At 31.0% G+C, this 22,224-nt stretch overlaps 1 protein-coding gene across 2 annotated transcripts; it reads right to left on the bottom strand.

Moving 5' to 3' along the window:
- Positions 1-1,228: 1,228 nt before the first annotated feature.
- LOC127244242 (3-epi-6-deoxocathasterone 23-monooxygenase CYP90C1) lies at positions 1,229-7,676 on the bottom strand. 2 transcript variants are annotated; one of them, XM_051264685.1, is made up of 10 exons: positions 7,422-7,676; positions 5,820-6,055; positions 4,253-4,580; positions 3,999-4,148; positions 3,632-3,913; positions 2,842-2,931; positions 2,675-2,753; positions 2,494-2,600; positions 2,084-2,211; positions 1,229-1,465 (listed from the first exon to the last, which is right to left on the bottom strand). In XM_051264685.1, the coding sequence occupies exons 2-10, from the start codon at positions 6,044-6,046 to the stop codon at positions 1,375-1,377; spliced, it is 1,482 nt and encodes a 493-aa protein (XP_051120642.1). In that variant the 5' UTR covers positions 6,047-6,055; positions 7,422-7,676; the 3' UTR covers positions 1,229-1,374. The 2 variants fall into 2 exon arrangements, with proteins under 2 accessions (XP_051120642.1, XP_051120643.1); XM_051264686.1 differs by having other exon boundaries at positions 5,820-6,050.
- Positions 7,677-22,224: the final 14,548 nt, after the last annotated feature.

Below are 22,224 nucleotides of genomic sequence, written 5' to 3'. Positions count from 1 at the left end.
GGAGTCATGCCTGGATCAAAGTTAAACCGAAGTTGAATCTAATTTTGAGAGAAATATGATTAGCAATGTTTGTTTAAATATTCGTGCATTTATAATCTATCAACTATGACAACATATTTGGCTCGTATTTAGTTTTGTGTTTTAGCTTCATATTTTAGTTTAAATAGCAGTTGAATGAGAGAAAATAGTTTAATATTATAAGAATAGTGAAGATAACAGTCTTATATTATTGACTCTAATATTTAAATTTGCTTGCTATGGGAAACTTTGGATATACGGGCGTCTCCTAAGAAGTTTCTCCGGATGCGAGTCGATCTTTGAGATCAACCTATGATTGTGCAGCACTTCCTGTTTGTGTTGTGAGGCAACGGTATTATGCCTTTGGACTCCCCAAATCCTTTCTTAGTTATTGATCCGTAATTTTTTTATTGGCCAAGGTTTTTGTTGTGCATTGCTTAGCCGCCATTTACAACGTTCCATAGTATACCATAGTAGGTGTATATATCTCGATAGATCCTTCTGCCTTTTATTGAATTTTATCTTCTTGTTTGTGACATTTGAGATGCTCATTTCTCGATATGTTCTTTTTCTTTATATGCTCAATCCAGACAATTGCCGGGGTCTTGAAGGCACAAAGCCCGAACAGATTGACGACAAAAAGCGTAGAAGATAAGATGGATTGGCTTGCTACATTTGCTTTGATGTTTGTTACTCTTTCTCTGTTGCTTGTTTATGTTTTTAACAAGAAAAATTATCAGTTATAAGCTTTCTTTTTCATCTCCAATATTTTCCAATTCCTAAATGTGACATTGCAAAATTAATTTGTCAATTTTTTGTGGAGAGCCTATTGAAAGCATTACTTAAAATGCCCTCTTCTTGTTCTATTCTTTTTGGCATGTTTTTGCTCTAAATTCATTGTATTTGTCATTGATGTTATGGATGGGCCACACCAATTATTGGCACATTCTCATATTAGCAACACTTATTATTATTATTTTAAGATTAAAATTACAAATTAAAAAGAAAGAAATCAAAGCCACAAAATTGTGAACTAGTGTAGCATTTTAGTATATATATGTAGCTCAATTGTACACAGATTCCATATATTAACACAAGTTTTTGTATCTGACTCAATCAATCGTACTGTAAGGACTTTCCAAAAGCTCACCCTCTTAACACTCCAATCTAAGCATCTCTCCCCAAACTGGACAATGTTCACAATTTTAAATTAGTACCCCATGTTCTATATGGATATGCTTATCAAGATCACACATGCGAGTCGTATTCGCCAATTCCCTGACTTCTATACAGTACAAAAGGATCGTAAATAAACAAGGAAACAAAATAGACCATCAAACCGAAAGTAACCAAAATTCATTGTTTTAAGGGCATCACTGTGATGGGGAGCTTCCTCTTCATTTTCACCGTCGGAAAATATGTTATATCGTCCTTCTCAGCAGTCCACCTGCAAAAAGAACATATCTTTTAGAAACGAGGATCATTTATGTACGCAAACAATAGACATATTTCTTATTTGGTAAAATGTAGACCCCACACTATTAATACAATATTTGAAAAAATTACTTATAATCTACCTGTGAATAGAAAAATTGATATCATAATACTCTCTCTGATTTAAAATTTGCACAATAGTTTCCTGTGTTTTAAAAAATGTTATATAAAATTCCCTAAAAATTGCAAAACTTCCTTGTATTTTTGAAATTATTGCATAAAATCTCCTAAAAAGAGACAATATTTCGAAAACACAAGGAGTCTCATGTTATTTCTAAATCATCAAATATAATGGTTTCAGAATTTTCAAATCATAAATGAATTATAAGTATTTTTACCAAAATATTCTATAATTTAAATCATATCAACACACTCTTTATCAAGTGTGGACTCTAAAATACTCATATCAACACACTCTTTAGTAAGTGAGGACTCTTATAACTTAATTATGTTCTTACACTTATACGTTATTTATGCAAATAATAAATGTGTGTTTCCTAACATATTTTTGACGACACAATTCCTGATGAATTTTAGAAAAAATTATCGAATTAAATAATGTGATGCGTACCGATAAGTTGTAACGAGATGGTGAAGGAATATTGATACTTCAAGCCTCGAGAGTTCCAAACCAGGACACAGCCGCTGCCCTCCACCAAACGGCGTAAAAAGATTATTGCTTGCGATGACTCCGACTTCCTGCAATGCAACAATGAACTTTTCGTCAGAACGTGCTACAACCATGTGCTAAAATGATCAATTTTGGTAGGAAAACAAGACAAACAACTTGGTATTATTGAATGTCCCATCAGAATAAATAAAAAATGCTTCGAATTGACACCATATCCGAATTTCGAGCTGTAATGTTCGAATATAAGCATAAAATCAAGTGTCGGCTCCCTATCATGTGCGGAAATTTAAGTCTGACATCAATGTTACAGAGGACAATAAGAATGTTAGAAATGTGCACAAGACTCTCACCTTCCATCTCCATGGATCAAATTCGTAAGGATTACAGTAATAAGCTTCGTTCATGTGTACCGAGCTTAAGGAAGCCAAAACACACCACCCTTTAGGTATTAAGTAACCTGCGGAATAATTAATATCAAGTTTCCGAGTAAAATATTTACAACAAACTTTACTAAAAACAATTTAAATCAACCTTTAACTCTGACATCCTTGACAGCTTCTCTCCACACTGCATTGATGATGTTTGCTAGCCTAAGTGTTTCACTTATAACCTTCTCGAGACGGATAAAATTGTAATAAGTCAAACAAGAATCAATTGCGCGACAAAAATTGGATTAGGGTTGGAAATTGTGTTCTTACATTTTGAGTGAACGGCAACGATAAATAATCCATCCACGAATATTCTTCGCAAGATTCTTCCTTGCTCTTCTTAAGTTCCATGTTCTCTTCCTGGCATTGTTTCGTTAAACCAAAGACGAGAAACGAAATGAGAAAAATCACAACGTAATTGCAACAGGTCAAACAAATATATCAATTTTATCGATTGGTAGTGTTAAGAAATTTATTAGGCGACAACATAAAAATTCAGCAATTTGCAAATTTCATTATTCGCAATGCAAGTGGGCAACACATAATGATACCTCCCACATGCATTCATACGCTCGTCAATAAATAATGAAATGACTCAATCAGTCGTGAATCCTACAATCATAGATTGAGGTTGACCTTGCCGTCGCCGGCCCACAAAACTATACGGGAATTCCCAGTTCTTGGCGCGTAATATAGATAGTTGTACCAGCATTTCATAATTGTATTTAATCACGACACATGCACAACTAAGACTATGTTTACATAAACACTTTTTAGAACTTTTGACATTGTTCATCAACCAACAGTAATTTTTTCAAAAAACATCACATCAAATACCTAATTTTTTACTATTTAATTTTTTTTTTTAAATTCTCAAAATTTCTGTATAAATAGAGCCTTAAAAATTATGATCGCAAATAATGATCACCTAAAAGTTAAATCATGGCGCCAAAATAGCACGCACAAAATAATCTTACGAAAATAGTCGTAATGTCCTTAGAAACTGAATGTGAAGTGTATCCACTTTTGCAAAAATAAAATAAAATAAACGGAAGCGTACCACTAAATGAGCTAACGCGATGGGGTGGTCGCCAAGAAATTTAACGGCGAGGGTCATGGCCGTTGGCACAGTCTCTTCTCCGGGAATCATCATTTCGATAATGTTACCGCTGATAAAATTAGGCGGGAGTTTGTGATCGAGCATTTCTTCTAATTCATCACTGTCACGTAATAGGACATCGATCGCATCATTTGGAAGTTCTTTTTTCTCTTGTGTTTTTACCATGATTAATTTCCTCTCTTCTATAATTTTTTCCACCCTTTGCAATAATCTCTTCTTCGCCTGTTGAAAACAAAAGGCGTGTATCGACAATTGAAAATTCTCATATTTACGTAAAGACATTTACCGAAGATAAAAACAAATTTACCTGCAAGGATTTATACAGTTGCGTTCCGGGGAGCTTAATGGGTAAACAAATTAAACCTTTGATGAATTCCTCGAATTCCCTCTTTAGAAACCTCATCTCTTCACCTGGGCCGACGCTTAAAAGCACTCTCACTAAAATCTCGAAGGTAAGCTGCCGTAAAATACGCGGAAGAGTTCGAATGAATGAGAAATATACATACAACTCGAAGACATTATGGATATGTAAGAATGCATATTTACGAAAACGAAAAAAACCTTTTTGGTTTCGTCTTGAACGTAAACTTGACCATTGTTATCTTTCCATGTCGATAGCGAAGCTCGGACAGAATTCTCAATATTTTCGGTGATTCGCCCCTTTAGCGACGGCGATTTTAGGAAACCTCCGATAAGGCCATGCACCCTCTTGTGCAAAGGTCCGCTCATTTGGAGTATCGAAGATTCTCCGAAGAGTTCTTTTATAGATTTTGGATACGACGGTATGAAAGCATTGCCGTGATTCTGCAGAACGTGTTTGTTAACATCGGGATCGGTGGAGACGATCACCGCCTTTCCTAAGATGTGAGTTCGAAAGACACTCCCATATCTGTATGAGCACATGACAATAGTACACTTTATTAATCGACAAAATTTAACTACTTCAACACCAAAAAAAATATATATCGTTTAAAGATCATTTCGAAATGACACACATCCTATATAGCATTTAACCGAATCCATTTGATACGACAAAGCTAATTCGACGCAGTTAACATCAAATAGACCAAAATTGGGCGACGATTATTTGCAGAATCGAAGATAAAACAATTGCTACTTCGTTTCAATGTTAATCACTTCGAATGTAAATCTACACGTGCAGTTTTTTGTTTTTATTTATGAATTCGATGTTTAATTCGTCGTGTCGCGAGAAATTGGCTAGAAATGGATGCCGGGGACCATATGCACTGCTGTCAATGGCAATGCCAACCAAGCTTTTATTACCCCAACCTTCCATGGCTTATTACAGCTTGAAAATTTTCCTTAACAGTACTGTAACTAAAACAAATCATATAGAGTTTACACTATTCATCAATTTTTTTACTCTAAAGTAATAAAATCGAATATCTATTTTCTATTTATATTACAAAAAAAGGAAACAAACAATATTTTTAATACAATCAAATAGCTCTGCGATATCATAAAAATGTTTTACAATTTTCAAAGTTAAACTCTGTTTCTTTAAAAAAATTTCCAATTTTTTACTAATTCAAAAAATATATACATTTCTTTTTTCTCTCAGAAAAGAATACATCACACATTATTTAAATACAAGACAAACTTTCTTTTGCCAAATTACTCTGTATTTCTTTTATAACAAAATACATTTTTTTTTAAAAATATATCATCAAATATTATTTTAATATTAAATTCAAATAGACTTTCATGAAATTCACCCAAAAAAAAAACATACCTTAAATTTTCTCAATCGAAACCCAAAAAACGCAAATATATATACATATAATAAAATGGTTCAAAAGCTATTGAATCATAAGTTTAATTCATGAAACTTGAGTAGCAGTATCATTTTGACCTTTTTCTTTCCTAAGAAAGATCATCATATCTTTGTGGGGTAATCGGCTTTTAGCTTTCCATTCAACAGACAACAAAAAAATAAAAAATAAAAACCAAAAACATAGATAAACATTAGCACATCAAACAAAGTTCATCGCAATGAAATCAAACATATAGACATAGTATGAGTTTAATTTGCAGAGAACAGACTTGAAGATAGAATTTTGATGTTATTGTTTTTGGTAAGAAATTGAATGGAATAAGATAAGCGTACAGGGATTTGCGTTTGTCCATGAAGGAGACGGGTTTGGAGGAGTAACCAGAAGCAATAAAATCCAAGGTTTCGCCTATCAACGGCCAACCCCAACTCCCTCCAGGAACCCTATCAGCATCCTTAGTTCTTCTTCTTCTGTTTCTCATATTAATAATAATAATAACAACAATCGATGCTGTTGCTGCTGCTGCAACAACCCAACTCCAATCCAGCCATTCTTCCCCCATTAATCTCCTCTTCAAGAAAAACAAATAAACAAATAAGTAAAAGAAGAAGACTATCAAGAATCTTCCAATCTTAATATTAGTGAGGACTACCTTTTGATTTTCGACAGGAGGAAACATGAATAAGTGATATCTTATATGTGTATATATATAGATGAGAGAGAGGGGGTGGGTGTGGGTGGAGAGAGAGAAACCAAACCCAAAACCAAAATAAAAAAATTACCAAAACATTATATTCAAATTACTATTCAACTCAAAAACCAAAACAAAAACCAAAATAAAAAAATTACCAACTAACATCAACATCTTGGGTTTGTTTTATTATTTGTGATTTCAAACTGCAATCAATGTAATTTATTTTGCACCGTTTTCAATAAAAATATATTTTTTTCTTTCACAAAACATCACATCAAAATGATAGTATTACCCTGTCTAGCCAGACATGACCAATTTTTCTTTTTTATCCATCCCATAAAAGATAACTCATTTATATTTTTAGTAAATTTATTCATTTTAAACATACTTAACAAATATAAATCAATTTAATTAAATTTCAAACTTCTTGTACATGAGAACTCAAAACCCAATGTACCTAAGCAAAGGGGTTATCTGACCCGGGACGGAGGAAACAGTATTTAAACAAATACTCAAATCTTCACCTTTTGATTGATTCATCCATTATATAATTCCAAATCAATTCTCTCTGTCAAGCCTACTTGGTTTGATCTAAATCCCGGGCAAATTTTATTGTCTGAGGAGGAATTAGATATAAAAGAAAATTTCAACCAGAGCAATGTGAAAACGAGATTGGTGATGAGCATGGTACAGCTCGAGAGGGTAGGTCAATGTTTACTACAATGAGGCCAGTGGAGGGAGATATGCCCCACGGACAGACTGGAACCGGGGACTATCGACAGCCTGACTATGGACAGCCTACGGACTGGACAAAATGGTGCGGGAAACAATTGGGCATTACACCGAAGGAGCTGAATTGGTCGACTCTGTGCTTGACTTTGTTGTTCGTACGGAAGCAGAGAACTGTCACTGCCTCCAAGGTAACACCGACACTCAAACCTACCTAGCAGTTCTACGCAACCTTTTTTAGCTACGATACTAACTTTCTGTATTTAGAGGATTCCAAGTGTGCCATTCACTCGGATCAGGAATGGGAACTCTGCTTTCCCCTCACCTACGATCTCGGACACTGTTGTTGACCCTTACAACGCCACGCTCTCAGTCCACCAATTAGTGGAAAATGCAGAAGAATCTATGGAGCTCGGCCGTGAAAATAAATCCATAAATCCAAAAATCTACTGAAACGAGCCTACTGAATCGATAAATCCAAAAGTCTCAGCGCTGAAAATAAACACAAACTTACCAGGCGGAGCTCGGACTGGGCGGCCGGTCCAACGGTGGAAGCAGAGGCGGCCGACGGAGTGACGTGGTCTGAGTCCGGGTGCGTGAAGATTGGACGGGGAACGAACACCGGCGGCGGAACTGCGGCCTTGCGAAGGCGCCGAGACTGTCGACGGCGGCGCGTGTGGAGGAGGACGACGGCGGCGGTCGGATGCTGAGGAAGGGAACTGGTGCGAGCGGCGCTGGAGTAAATTTAGGGATTGGGAAGGAGAAATATTGAATTATAAATAATTAATAATTTGATACTCCCCCTCCGGCCATATATTTTCTTTTGGCGAAAAATTTAAAAAATAATAATATTTAATTATAGTAGATAGATAACAGTAGTGTAATGATATTTTTGTCATTATTTTTTTGGTATAAAAATAATGATGTGATGTAAAATAAAAATATTTGTGAAAAAAAAGTGGGGTATTTAATGAAATGGTTATTTTGTAATTGGACTTTCCAAAATAGAAATATGTATATTTTGTAGCTGGACGGAGGGAGTATATTATTGGGAAAATTGGATTAAAATCCATTTATAAATCCCTATTTAAAATAAATTAGACTGCAGTCTATACTTTATAGATTAGGTATGTTATAGCTCCTCAATTGTATTTTCCCCTCAATTAATGTTATATACGCATCAGGTACTTGAAATAAGTTTATCAATACTTCAAAAGTTGTAATATATACCTACATTATTTTCCGCTATACCCCCATTATAATCCTATATACTTCTAGTTAAATATCGCGTACATTTTTTCGCGAATTAAAAAATAAAATAAAAACAGTTACATACGATTTAATAGGGGCTGAGGCAGGAAACTTCTGATAACTCCCCTCATCTCGATTTTAAACCTTATATTTTCCATTTTTAAGGAAACCGACGTTCTCCAATCCCTAGCGATCAAGTAGCGTCTGATCGGTGCAAAAATAGTAAAAAAAATAACTGACCTGCTCCCATCCCCGACAAGCTTGAAGAAGTAAGTGTCTAGTCGGACTTTTTCGATTTTTTATTTTGTTGACATTAGTATGTTATACCGTAGTTTTGATTATTTGGGTCTTCGTCCCGTGTTTGTATGTCTCGGTTCAGTGTTAAGGAATCCTGGGTGATTGGTGTAGTTGTGTTTGCTAATCGAGTTTGAAATTGTTCGTATGTTTGCCCACATAGATCAGGTTGGGTGTTTTACTTTTGCACCGATTTGGGTGATTTTATTTGCTTAATCTGTGATTTTTGTTAATTTTGTAAATGTATATCTTTTTAGTTATATGAAGTTACATATTTTATTTTATTTTTTTTGTTTGATTTTTTCGGTAATTAGTCATGTTTTTTAGGTTGGAAAATATGGTATTGTTAGGTACCCTAAGTTGTATCTTTTAGGTCTACTATGCTAAGAGTATACTTTTAAGGGACTACTGTGTATTCAAAATGTATTGTTAAGTACTCCTGATAAATTCTTATAAATTTTTTAATAAATTTGAGATTTGGGTAATATAGATTAATGATATTTATTAATAGACCGTAGGTGGGGTTGTGCTTGAGTGCAATTCACTGCATAATCCGTTCGAACAAGGGAATGCGAAAAAATTAGTGCATTTACGAAATAAATATAATTAATTGACCGTGGATAAACCAAATTACGTAACAAACTATTGTGTTATTTTTGCAGACATATTTTTTATACTTGTACAATTGTACCTAATCACAATACACCTATGGCCCATAGTAAGGAAAACGCCCGAATACGTAAGATGTCGACATCAAGGTGATACTCTCGATTGCAATCCTTTTGTCCTCATGTTCGCTAAAAGTTATGCCCACACGAATCTGGCAGTCCATCTCATTGGTGGTATCGGTGGCGAGTTTGATAATGTGAAAAGCTACCACAGTAAAATTGCGGCCAGAATACTGAAAGGTGCATCCTCCGAACCGTAGATTCTGATGAGTAGCACAGGGTAAATGAATATCTGTAATGAATTTGGGTTATGTTATTTGTGTTTGGTTTGGGTAATATGTTATTTTCGGATTGAACCGTTGGTTGAATTGGTTCGATTGGTCTCCGATTTGATGAGATTGTATTAAGATTGATTGAGAGATTGAATCGTGGGTTGAATTTGATGAAACTTAATATTTGGAGTAATGCTATCAATTTTACTGTGAATGATTGTATGATTAATTCTTCACATCGTCAGAATTGCAATAATGCACATGATGTACCTCCACAAGAGATCGATGTATCCGTCTCACTAGATCAAAATACCTTCAAAATACATAAATGCTCATATACATGTTACCATCAATTAGGAATATTATCATTGAACGAAGACAAGAATGAGTCAAAAAACTTATGCATACTTCTCTTAAATTGGAATTAAATAATTCATTACAAGACCTTGCAATTGTTGAAGTAATGCCTAGAATGAACAAAAGTGTATTTACGGATACTTGAGTACATTAGTGGTGCACCTAAGAAAGAAAAATATATACATGTACTGCAAAGGTTTATACCATCTCAATCGCTGTCATTTCTCTCAACCACCAATGAAGTGAAAAAGTGCTAATAGAAAAAGTGTTTTACCGGGTTCCTTAATTGCCTCATCCGTCAAGGGATAGAGTGAGGTCGACCACATTCAAAGATACCTACTACTACATAAATAATACCTAAGCAGTCATCAATAATACCTTGATTTCAATGCTTGTACCCATAACATATTGTTACATACTGCATTAAATATCAAAATACCCCGGGGTAGTTTTTACGTACCTATAATACAATTTCATATGCTCTAGTAATGAGTATCTATGTCCTGATAACTTTTTCTTGGAAACGGATCATTCTGAATTCGAAATATTCAATTATTGTTGGTACTCATAGATAACTTAGTTGGATGAAGTTGAAAATATAAGAATAATACAAGTTCTAGGATGCAATCTATTATACACCAATATACCCATATTTCCATTATAGTCTAAACAAGTCTCATTCTTATATAATTGTGTCACTAAAAGTAAATTTAATCTCACAAAAATACCATTGACACAATCAATACTTTTAATAAAATAATAATAGGAAGCAATATATACTCATATGTTAATGGTAACCGGGGATAAATTAAATAAGATAGAAATTTCTACCAATTTCTGAAGGGTATTAACATGCAAAGAGTACATGTTACAAGAATCCGATGGGGAAACACTATCATACATCATTGCTCCCACGGATTGATTGTTATTTAAACCTATTACATAGTAATCCATACTGTAGTATATACAACAATATTCGGTCCACCGAGGTTAACCGAGGAAATGTTCTTACCGAGTTCGTGAATCAGTTCCTCTGCGTGAGTTGACTGAAATCAACTAAATTCGAGGATACCTGGTACTGCACAAATAATACCTAAGCAACCATTATTTATACCTCATTAGTCGGTGTTTGTACCCGAATCACATACTTACATACCTGCATACAAAATATACGTACCCTGGCACAAATCTTACGTACCTATAATAATAGTCTCATATGGTTTAGTAACAAATATATATGCCCTGGTAACATGTGGTTGGGGAATCGGTCATTTTCAGTTCGAAATATTCGTTTGATGTCGGACCAGAGATGAATTCATCATGGTAGTGTTCCCACGACACTTCGAATTGTATAAAAAAATAAACAATACATATTTACTATGGATGGTTAAACAAGTCAGAAATGACTTAGTTAAGTTGTATGATATATGTACAATCATAGTCTAACCTCCACTTGTAGATGTCTAAACAAGTCATAAGTGATAAACATATTGGTTGTTAAAGTATATGATTGTTGCCTCAAACCTGGCTTGGTGTACGAAATCATACTAGTTATGTACCTACTGTTACTTCATTTAGAGATTCTCCATCGCTGTAGGAATTTAACTAAATTCAAATATACCTGCTACTTTACAAATAATACATTTGTAATGTATAAATATACTCATAAAATCAGTGTTAATACTTGAGTACTTTATTCATGTAACTACATACATTATCTTTATGTCTTGTTTCATTTTTCACATACCCATATACAAAGGTTACATACTCCAGATACACATACTTATGCCCGTACTTTCCGTTCATGTACCATGGTGCAATGAATCTATAAAAAAGTTTCAATGCAGTTTTGGATCTTGCTGTTGTATATTTACATGACACACTTTTGAAAGTGACGAGGACATGGCCGGATACCTTCCTAGGCATAAGCTCTTCGATCTCAAATCCAATCGAGTGAAGTGGATCATCCAAATCCTTAGTCTTGGATAATGATGACGATGATTGTGGATGCCCTTGTCGATCTATATCATTCAATTGTCTTCGAACAGAACAAAACGAATTCAAGATCTATCCTGTCTAAATTAGATCTAGTCCTTAAAAAAACTTTATATACCATAAACCTGAGAAAGATCAACAATTATTATAATGTAGACAAAGAAAATACACGAGTGAACCATCCAAAACAATGTTTTCCAAATAAGAAAAAGTAACAAAAAACAAAAAATGACCGATTATTGTAGAATTTCATAAAAACTGGATATGTATATCAAACCAAATGAAAAACAGAAAAATATCAATAAAGAATTTGGATGAAACTTCACTAATTACACCTATATACATACATAAATAGAGTCTTTGCTCATTGCCTTTCAAATATCTGAACTCCATAAAACAATTGACCCAAAATTTTCCAAATCAATAGTGCAATACAAAATGGTTTTAGTTGTTTATCATTTGAATAGATATAGACAGTTATTTATAGATATCATATGCCAATAGACAATGATTCTATTTTTAATTAATGCATCATACAAATCAAAAGTGTCGATAATGGAATAGTGGTTTGTTTTAAATTTTGATAAAATTAAAATGAAATGTATTGATAAAAATATCCACGTATGAAAATTTGTGTACTTCTGCTTTAAATACAAACCGTTTAAGAGAAATATTTGATAATTCTCATCTAAATTCTCAATAATAGCCGACCAAATCAAAGATGCTAATTATGGGCTCTGTCCCTTGATTTACCATAGACAATAAACTAATTTGTCCAAATTCTCGTACCTAGAGTACATTGTTACATACATATATTAAGTTGACATCCCCCAGAGAAAATTTTACGTACTCGAAATATGATTTCATATGCTCTGGTAACTACTATCTATGTCTTGGTAACCTATGCTCGGAAAACCGAGAGATTGTTCAAATATTGGATTCCAAGCTCATATGAAGGAGATTGTTAAATATAGAAGAAATCATCAAGATTCTTCCACCTGCACAATTGAATCATTACAATGTTGAGATACACAATTATGCTTCAGTATATGTAAGAACTTTCAAAATCAACTTATATAATTCAAAAATTAAAGAACAAATTGTGAAAGTATTTGGAAATATACATTTCATAGGCATATAAGAGAATATGTTCCAAATTACATTCATAATTCCATTGATATACAAATTTTGAATGACTAAAATTAAAATATAAATGTTTGTTGGCACATAAATATTTTCATTACCTCAATCAAATCAAGAACCACAACAAGGTTTTCAATCTTGCAAAATCTATCCACTACAAACCTATATAAAACTATACGCATCTCACATATAAGGAATATAATATAACTTAAAGGATCGTCACAAAATAAAGAACTAACAATTAATCTGAACAATAACTATCTGTGGCAATATTAAAGGTATAATTGCTTATTGAAGTATCCAACCATTGCATATCTTTGACATTAGGAAAAAATCTTCTTTGGGATATTTTATCGAACATATTATGTGCATCATTCAAACTTTCACTTTACTAATATTCATATAGTATATTTCAAAAGAGAAATATAAGAAGAAATAAAATGAAGTGTGAATTTAAATTGAGGGAAACTACTGAATCCAAAAGACTAGATAAATTCTTTTACTTAAAGACATAGTACTTCATACCGAAAACAAAAAGTATTTTATACCCACCTGAAGGTTCGAGTGTCAGGGAGAGAAGACATGCAGTGGATACTCGATGAGATCTAATGAGAATATAGGAAAAATCCCTTGAGACGATACCAACAATACATTTGTCCACCGGAGTGAAGAAGAAGACGATGGAACCAACCGACGGGAGAAATTGAAAAATTGTGCAAAAAATCGAGAAGTTGCGCGAAAAAACTGACTAGAAGCAGAAAAGTGGGTTAAGCGTTGCGAGGGAGTAAGATACAAGGATATCTATAAAATAGGGAATGCAGATAAAGAAATTTAAAATATGGACTGAACTTCAATAACATAAAGTGCAGAAAAATTTTATCCCAATTATCCGTATATTATTTTAGTTTTAATTTATATATATATATATATATAGAGGATAATTTATTTAAGAATTTAGAATTATTTCTGAATTGAGATTTGAAATTTAAATTATTGTTAATTTTGAATTATTTTTTTAATTTATATATAAATTAAAATTAAAATTTTAATCATTTTATATATTTATTTTAAATTAATATTTTATTTAATTATTTATTTCGTCTCATTTAATTAAGTCATTTAAAAAAAAGTAAAAATTAACTAATTTCAATTACAAGTGATTTTAACTATCAAAATAATATAATTAATTTTTTACGCACAATTATTTTAAAATTGTATTTTTTATTACATTAAATTAAAACCGATAAAAATACATATTATCCAAAAATTTGTAAATTGGAACATTATATACAAATTTGGACTTAAATTGGAAGTAGTTGAAATTTTTAATAAAATAAAAATAATTTAATGTTTAATATTTTTTTAAAAAATTAATAAATTTTATCGATATATTTGATTTTAGATTTGAATTTTGATTTGTGTAAATAATAATAAAAAATAATTTGAATAATTTTTTGGTTTAATATTAATATGAATTAATAGGATGTTTTGAATAGAAAGTTAATTTTTGATATAATATAAAATGATAGATATGAGTTTAATTTGAATATTTTTAGAGAAAAAAAAATTGTGAATAGAGTGTTCGGTTAGAGTTTGGATTTTGAATAGTTTTTTTTTTTAAATTTTTTTTTAAATAGGTAGTTTGATATAATATAAATATGTATAGGATGTTATTTTGAATATAAAATTAATTTTTATTATAAAAAAATATAAAAATAAAAAGTTAAGAATTTTTTGATATTTTTGAAAGAAAAAGATGAAAAAAGAAAATCTAACTTTTGTTGGAGGTTTAAATTTTGGATTTGAATTTTGAACAATAAGATTCTTTTATTTATATTTTTTAATGTTTCTTATGTTATATAAATAGTTATTGATGTGATATTTTGTATATAAATTTCATGTTTAGTAGGATAATATAAAAAAAAAAGAAAAAGTTTCATTTGATATTTTTAAAGAAAAATTTTAATAAATAAACTTAACAATGTGTTTGGTTGGGGTTTGAATTTTTGAGTTTGAGTATTGATAGTAAAAATTTTCAATTTAAATCATTATTAAGGGGGTGTATTCAATCTAGAGTTCGTAGGATTTTGTTGGACTTTCAAAATTTGGGTGGATTTTGTTGGACTTTTAAAAGTCTTTTAAAATATGGAGTAAAGGTATTCAATATAGACTTTTAAAAATCTTTTAAAATCTTGACATATTCAATAACCATAGACTTTCAAAGTCAATGAATTTTAATGGAAAATTGTGAAAATTTTGTATAGAATAGAATCTCTCCTGATCAACAGAGATTTTGATGGATTCTTAAAATTATTATTATTATTATTATTATTATTATTATTATTATTATTATTGGTGTTGTTATTGTTGTTGTTATTCTTATTATTGTTCTTATGATAAATAATATGGTAATATTTATTAATATTATTATAATTTTTAATAAAAATAATAATTTAAAACTAAAATATATTAGCAAATTATTATGATTTTTTTTAAAAAAATATATATTTTTATATTATAAATATAATTTTAAAAATATTATTATCATAATAAATATATAATATTGTCGTCTTTTCTTTTTCAATTATCGAATATAATATATTGTCATTTCGGTGTAGTTCTCATTTTTCAATTATCGAATACATTATATTATCATTCCTATGACGGTGAATAGATATTTAAATATATATTTTTTATTGAAACCATTAATTTATATTTATTTATTTTAATATTTTTTTAAAAATCGTAAATTATTATTATTATTTATTTATATATGTATTTATTTTTTTTATGTAAAAAAGATATATAATTATATATTATTTTTAAATATTAAATTTTATTTTATTATTAATTAATAATTATATTTATAAAATTTGTGTTGGATATAAAGTTATATAATTAATATATATTCATAAAAACATTATTTTACAATCCTACAAAATCCATATAAATCCATAAAGAATTCAATAAAATCCGTAGAATTACTGAAATCCATCAAACTCACCATAGACTCTGTGAATTTTCTAAATCCAAATAAATTCATAGACTTTTTAAAATAAAAAAAAAATCCATTAAAATTTCAATTGAATACACCCCCTAAATGTTACGTGAATATGAATATGTATTAATATGATATTTTTAAATATAAAAGATAATTTTTAATATAATATAAAAAATAAAAGTTTGATTTGATATTTTAAGAAGGAAAATTATGTGAATAAACTCCAACGATGCGTTTGGTTGGGTGTTTAAAGTTTGAATATTTAAAATTTTTTAATTTGAATTATTGTTTGATATTATATAAATATATATTGACGTGATAATTTTAACTAGAAATTATGTTTTAATATAATATAAAAAAACAAAACTTTTATTTGATATTTTTTTTTAAAAAAAAATTGATGAATAGTAAAAATTTTGAATAAATTCAACAAACACAATTTTTTTTTTAATTTATATTTTAAGTGGTTACAGATAATTTGTTATAAGTAATTTAAATTATTTTGTAAGAAAGATACTATTATTACAAATAATTACATAAATGATTTGTCCAAATACAAAGTTATTTAATGTCAAAATTATTTAATATTTATTTCATTCATAAATATTAAATAAATAAATATATTTTACTCTATTACACATCTCATATCAACTAAATTACACACAATTAACTTTTTAATACATATTTTTTTAAATAACTGTACTCAAAAGAAAGTCTCATAATTGCATGAGGGGGAGGGAGTATAATTTATATATATGTAATATTTATAATAAATATATTGGTCGTGTTTGTTTTGTATTTTGGTTTGAAGAGATATTTTTTTTACCCTGAGATATAGAGAATTGTATAGCTAAAAATAATAAGAGTGTGTAATATATTAATTTTTTAGAAAATAATTTTCATAAAAAGAATACTATTATTTTAACAAACATTTCCGAATAAAGCTCAGTTTCGTTTGTTAATTAAACATGTTTGTTTATATTGTTCAATTTGACTAATTAATGTTCCCGAACGAACTATAACCTAGTCGAACCGAGACATGTTAATGAAAGATTCTGTTTATTTAAGAACTCTATTTATACTTGTGGAACTTCGTATTTTACTATTGAATTTTTTTTTCTTAAAAATATTGAATGAAATGATTATTTATTACATTATATTAAAATTTAATTTTACATTAAAAATATTATATCAATACATATTTCTATAACATCAAAAAATTATTACTATTGGACAACATTGTGGATGAGGTAATCATTTATCATTTACTCGTACAAAATTTTGCATTGTAAGTTTTTCCCTAATTGTGCATAGAAAAGAAGTTTCCTTTCGTTGAATTCCCCTACCTTGTTATGAGAAAATATCATAATGATCTATCTCTAATTCAATGCCGGTGAATTCCTTGTAGAAAATTTATTAAATTGTATATCATTTTATTTTATTCATTTTTAACGAAGATTACATAAATGGATTGATACGTACATGAAGCTTTCAAGCTTGACCAATGTTCTAATGCTCTATGAGTCATGCAATCAAAATGTGACTTGTCTGTTGGGCCTAGTTTGCAGGGTATTAGGTTTGACCGGGAATTTATCAGTGCGTATTTTCAAGTAGTGGCTGTGGATTCCCACATCAGCAAAAAAAAAAAAAAAAAAAAAAGTGCTAGTATGGCTTTGGTGGCTACTAGGGTAACCCCTTTCTTTGGTATAGTTGTAACCGACAATTTAGCCATATAAAACCAATTATAAGAGTATTATTGTTTTCATTTGGAATGTGTATAAAAGCATTGATTATTTTAGTGAATGTTGATAGGATTTATAACTCAAAAGACAATTCTCCTGCCTTAATTTTTCAAGGTGCAGTGTGATTCAAACTTATCCTTTTAAAGCAGCATTTATGATATGGGATCTGCAGTTTGGGATGGTATACTAGTTAACTAAACTTTGTGAAAAACCTACTCTTACCGTGGATCCAGATGGTATGCGCAAGTCAAGTGCATGGGCTTGGGATATTCCTCAAAGACATCAAACAAAAATATTGGATAATGTGATCAACCTTTTTCATCTAAGTTGTATAAAGTAAATGTACTACTAACTTATTTTGTGTTATATTGCTGCTGATGCCTATATTAATTGCCATTTTGTGGAGGCCATTTATATTTCATCGTATTTTGCCCATCCCATTTATACTTTCATTTCAATTTTATTGGAACCCATTCATGGCCCCTACAAGGCACATTATACATTTTTTAATCAAACATTAATGAACTTAGCTTGATGCATGATAGGATGGATTCAAGTCCAATTTTCTATAGTAAATATAAGATCCAACATTTACATTAGGGATTCCTACATCAATTTTGTTCTCAGCAGAGCAATCTGACATATTTGAGTTATGCCTTATGTATTTGTTCTTCATTATCATAAAATAAATGTTGTCTTTGCAAGTTGCCTTTAAGAAAAGTCAGCTTTGCATTTACTAGAGTTATAACTTCAACATCTGAATTTACAAGTTGTTCGCTATGCTTCTAGAGGTTGTCTGACTTCTGACACCATATCTTCTTTCTAAATGGTAAACCATGCATGCTATTGGGAGCTGATGTGATAGTTTTTAGTAGTTCAACTCGATCAGGGTATGCTCTCTACTATCTATTACCCTTGAGTTGTTTCATCTCGATAGTTTTGAGCGTTAGCTATTGGCATACGTCAGTGATCCTTTATTCTTTCTCATTAATAATTCACTTGGTATTTTGGTTTCATGCCTAGATGAAGTTTATTAGTTACTGTTATTGCCTGGTAAATATCTTTATATCATCATTAAACACATGTAAAGGGTGTGATGGAATGATGGTTTGTACGTAAGGGTGTGTATGTGTAATATATACAAGAAGCTAGAAAGATATGTAATTGTTCACTTTGACCTATTCCTGGAGTTCTTTTCGCATCATGTTAGCATGTGTTCATTAATACATTTTGCTATATGTATATGTCCTTTAAGGCTTAAGCAGCATGTCTCTATTCTTACCTGTGTGCAAATACCTGCAGTCAAACATCCCAAAGTGTTGGTCTCTTGTCCTACACATTTTGCGAAAAACAAGACAAGATGATGTTATTGTTCTGATGGTAGGCTCTTGATCTTCAACAATGAAGTTTCTTGGAATTAGTATCTAAAGTGTCTGACATCAGGAAGTTTTTACTGTAATTATAATTATTATTTTTTTCTGAATAGCTTATTTGTTTGTATGTATTTATATGATATTGCAGACCGATTATAATATCTCAGAGCACAAGGCAGAGCCTATTATCTAAACCTCTATGGATGATTGGTCAAGTAACTTGAAAACCATTCTCGAATGGTCCCTCTTCATGTCAAAACATGAGATTATTGAACATGTTTGATTTAAATATGATGAGGCATCTCCAGTGTTCTGACATATTATGTTCTGAATTGATATATCACATAAATTTAATATAATGTTCTAACATACTTGTATTTGTATTATATGATCTTTCTATTACCGATTTTCAGTACTCTCTGTGGGTGACACATAGGATCCGTTTACTTGATCTAACACAACAACTATGATGGGTGCTTGTGCTACCAATGTGTGCTTTGGCTTATATTTTATTTATTTATTTTTTAGTTCTTTGATGTCTTAGTGGTGTAACTAATTTTTCCTTTCATTTTTCACAGTTTGACAACACGGGATCACATGGAACAAAAATTATTATATATAACTTGTGGATGAATCATGAAGGTGTTTATGAGTTGCATTTTGACGATGACAATGAGGTTATTGAAATATTTTAGATATTTAGTTTTAGATTTAGTAGATTTATATTTAGATTTGGACTTATACATAGGTTAAATTATTTAGATTTGAGTCTATCGAGTCTGTTTTGTATTGACTATATATCTTATTTTTTTGATCAATAATACAATCTCATTATTTTTCCCAAAAATGTCTAACATAGTATCAGAGCCTATTTCCTCATGCCGTAGATATAGCCTACCAACCTGTGTTTCTCCGGGTACATTTAACCTGGATTGTACCCGGAGGTCTTGTGATTTTAAGATCATGCCTTTGCAAGTCTTTCTTTTTGCTATCTGTCATCTTTCTGTTGCCTATGTGCGATTTGAAATCTATCTGCTATTTGTCTGTTGCCTGAATGCGATCTGAAACCTGACTGCAATTTGCTATTTGTCTGTTGCTTGCATGCGATCTGCCATCTGTCCGCTGCTTGTTTGTTGTTTGCGTGCGATCTGAAACCTGTTTGTGATATGCCATCTGTCCGTTGTTTGTCTAGATCTGAAACCTGACTGCATTTTTCCATACATCCGTTGTTTGTTTGTTGTCTGTGTGCGATTTGTTTGGTGTTTGCGATCTATTTGTTTCGACTCTGGTGGAGTCATATCATTTTCGGCTCTAATGGAGAGTCAACTATTTTCGGCTCCGATGGAGAGTCATCTCGTTTTTTACTCCGGTGGAGATTCATCTCGTTTTTGGCTTCGGTGGAGTCATGTCGTTTTCAACTCTGGTGGAGAGTCATCTCGTATTCTACTCTGGTAGAGAGTCATCTCGTTTTCGGCTTTGGTGGAATCATATCGTTTTCGGCTCCGATGGAGAGTCATCTCGTTTTCAACTCCGTGGAGTCATGTCGTTTTTGGCTCCGGTGGAGAGTATCTCATTTTCATGGAGAGTTATCTCGTTTTTTGCTCTGGTGGAGAGTCATCTCATTCTTTTGCTCTGGGGTGGAAAGTCATCTTGTTTTCGGCTATGGTGGAAAGTCAACTGTTATTTTTATTTGAGTTTTTTTGTGTTTATATTCAACTTTCTTATCAAACTCAAGTTGGTTTCTGCTATACCACTTGAGTTTGAGGGGGATGTTGAAATATTTTAGATTTAGTAGATTTATATTTAGATGTGGTCTTATACATAGATTAAATTACTTAGATTTGAGTCTATCGAGTTTGTTTTCTATAGCTTATATATAGACGCCTTATTTTATTGATCAATAATACAATCTCATTATTTTCCCCAAAATTTTCTAATAGAGGTATATCAAATTTTTTTTTCTCAATTATGTGAAATTCTTAGTATGCTATACCATTGTATTATGTCAATACATTTCTGCATTAGGGACATGGATTCACTTTTGAACAAGCGTAGTATCCTTTTTCTTTAATAACCCTCTCTGAATGTAATTGTGGCAAATTTTTGTTGCTACAAATTCAGGATATAAGGCTAAGAGATAAAGTTAATCTACCAACCACGGCCAAAAAAACATCCAGGAAGATCTTGAACTTCAATCTTATTTGTCCAACTCCATTCGCTACTCGCTAAGTTTAAGTGTTTTACTTTACAGTACTCAGTTGAAACTCAAAATAGATAAGTATTGGATGATGCTTACTTGAAGCAAGTCTTAACTAGCACTCTCTAAATGTGTGCAATTAGAAGATAGTATCAAATGGTAGTATTTTCCTTACAAGACAGGATAATGATGAATTGAAAGCCAGTTTTGTGAGAACATAGATTTCTATAACTGGAAAAATCACAACCAGGTGCTTATCATGGCCTCCCTTTGATAGTCAAAATTTTTATTGCCATTATGATATTTCTCTATTACATTTTCCATAATATTCTTATAGTGATAGTATGTAGTCACTTGATTTAGTCAAAATTTATGATATGCGCTAAGTAGGTCTTTATTTAATTCTTCTATATTGTGATTTTTTAATGCAAAACTGTCATTTGGATTTGGAAAACAAAACAACATGCTTTACTATACGGGATTTAATTTTATTGTTTGGTTTATGATTTAACAAAGATCTATTATTTTTTTTCTTATGGATGTAACATGGTCTGGTTTTTCTCAGGTATATGCATTAATATTAAGGGGGAAGCTTTTGATCAGTACAATATTAAGGACGACTTGAGACACTTCAAGAGAGTTATGTATACTCCCTATGTTGGGCCATCTTTGAGAGAGGTAAATTTCAAATATCTTGTATCAGAAACAATTGTAGTATGGCTAACAATATATAATGCCAGAGTCTGTTATGTGATTTGAGCTCCGAAAAATTGGAAGGGAATTATGATGTGATTTAAATCAGTTGCATTTTTCCAGAAAACATTATGTTGACTAAATGAGATAAATTACAACCATTGGCTTCATCAAAGAAGCTTCTTTTCTCGGAGTATGTGGGTTCAATGTATCATAAAAATCGCCTCATCAAGGTATACTTGTGCACAAATATTGATCATGTATTACTTGTGTTTATACTAATTATTTATATGTTTCTATTTAGCAATATGGTACATCTTTAAACAGTTAA

The sequence above is a fragment of the Andrographis paniculata genome, unplaced genomic scaffold (genome assembly GCF_009805555.1).
Source record: "Andrographis paniculata isolate CXL003 unplaced genomic scaffold, ASM980555v1 Contig9END, whole genome shotgun sequence".
Taxonomy (NCBI): domain Eukaryota; kingdom Viridiplantae; phylum Streptophyta; class Magnoliopsida; order Lamiales; family Acanthaceae; genus Andrographis; species Andrographis paniculata.
Note: the sequence above shows the minus strand (reverse complement) of the source record. Positions and strands in the feature narration are given on the sequence as shown.

Coding starts and splice junctions, on each gene's coding strand:
- LOC127244242 (XM_051264685.1), bottom strand. CDS start 6,046: ATGGGGGAAGAATGGCTGGATTGGAGTTGGGTTGTTGCAGCAGCAGCA. Junction 4,581..5,819: donor ATGGACAAACGCAAATCCCT/GTACGCTTATCT, acceptor GTGCTCATACAG/ATATGGGAGTGTCTTTCGAA. Junction 2,754..2,841: donor CGTTGCCGTTCACTCAAAAT/GTAAGAACACAA, acceptor CGTCTCGAGAAG/GTTATAAGTGAAACACTTAG.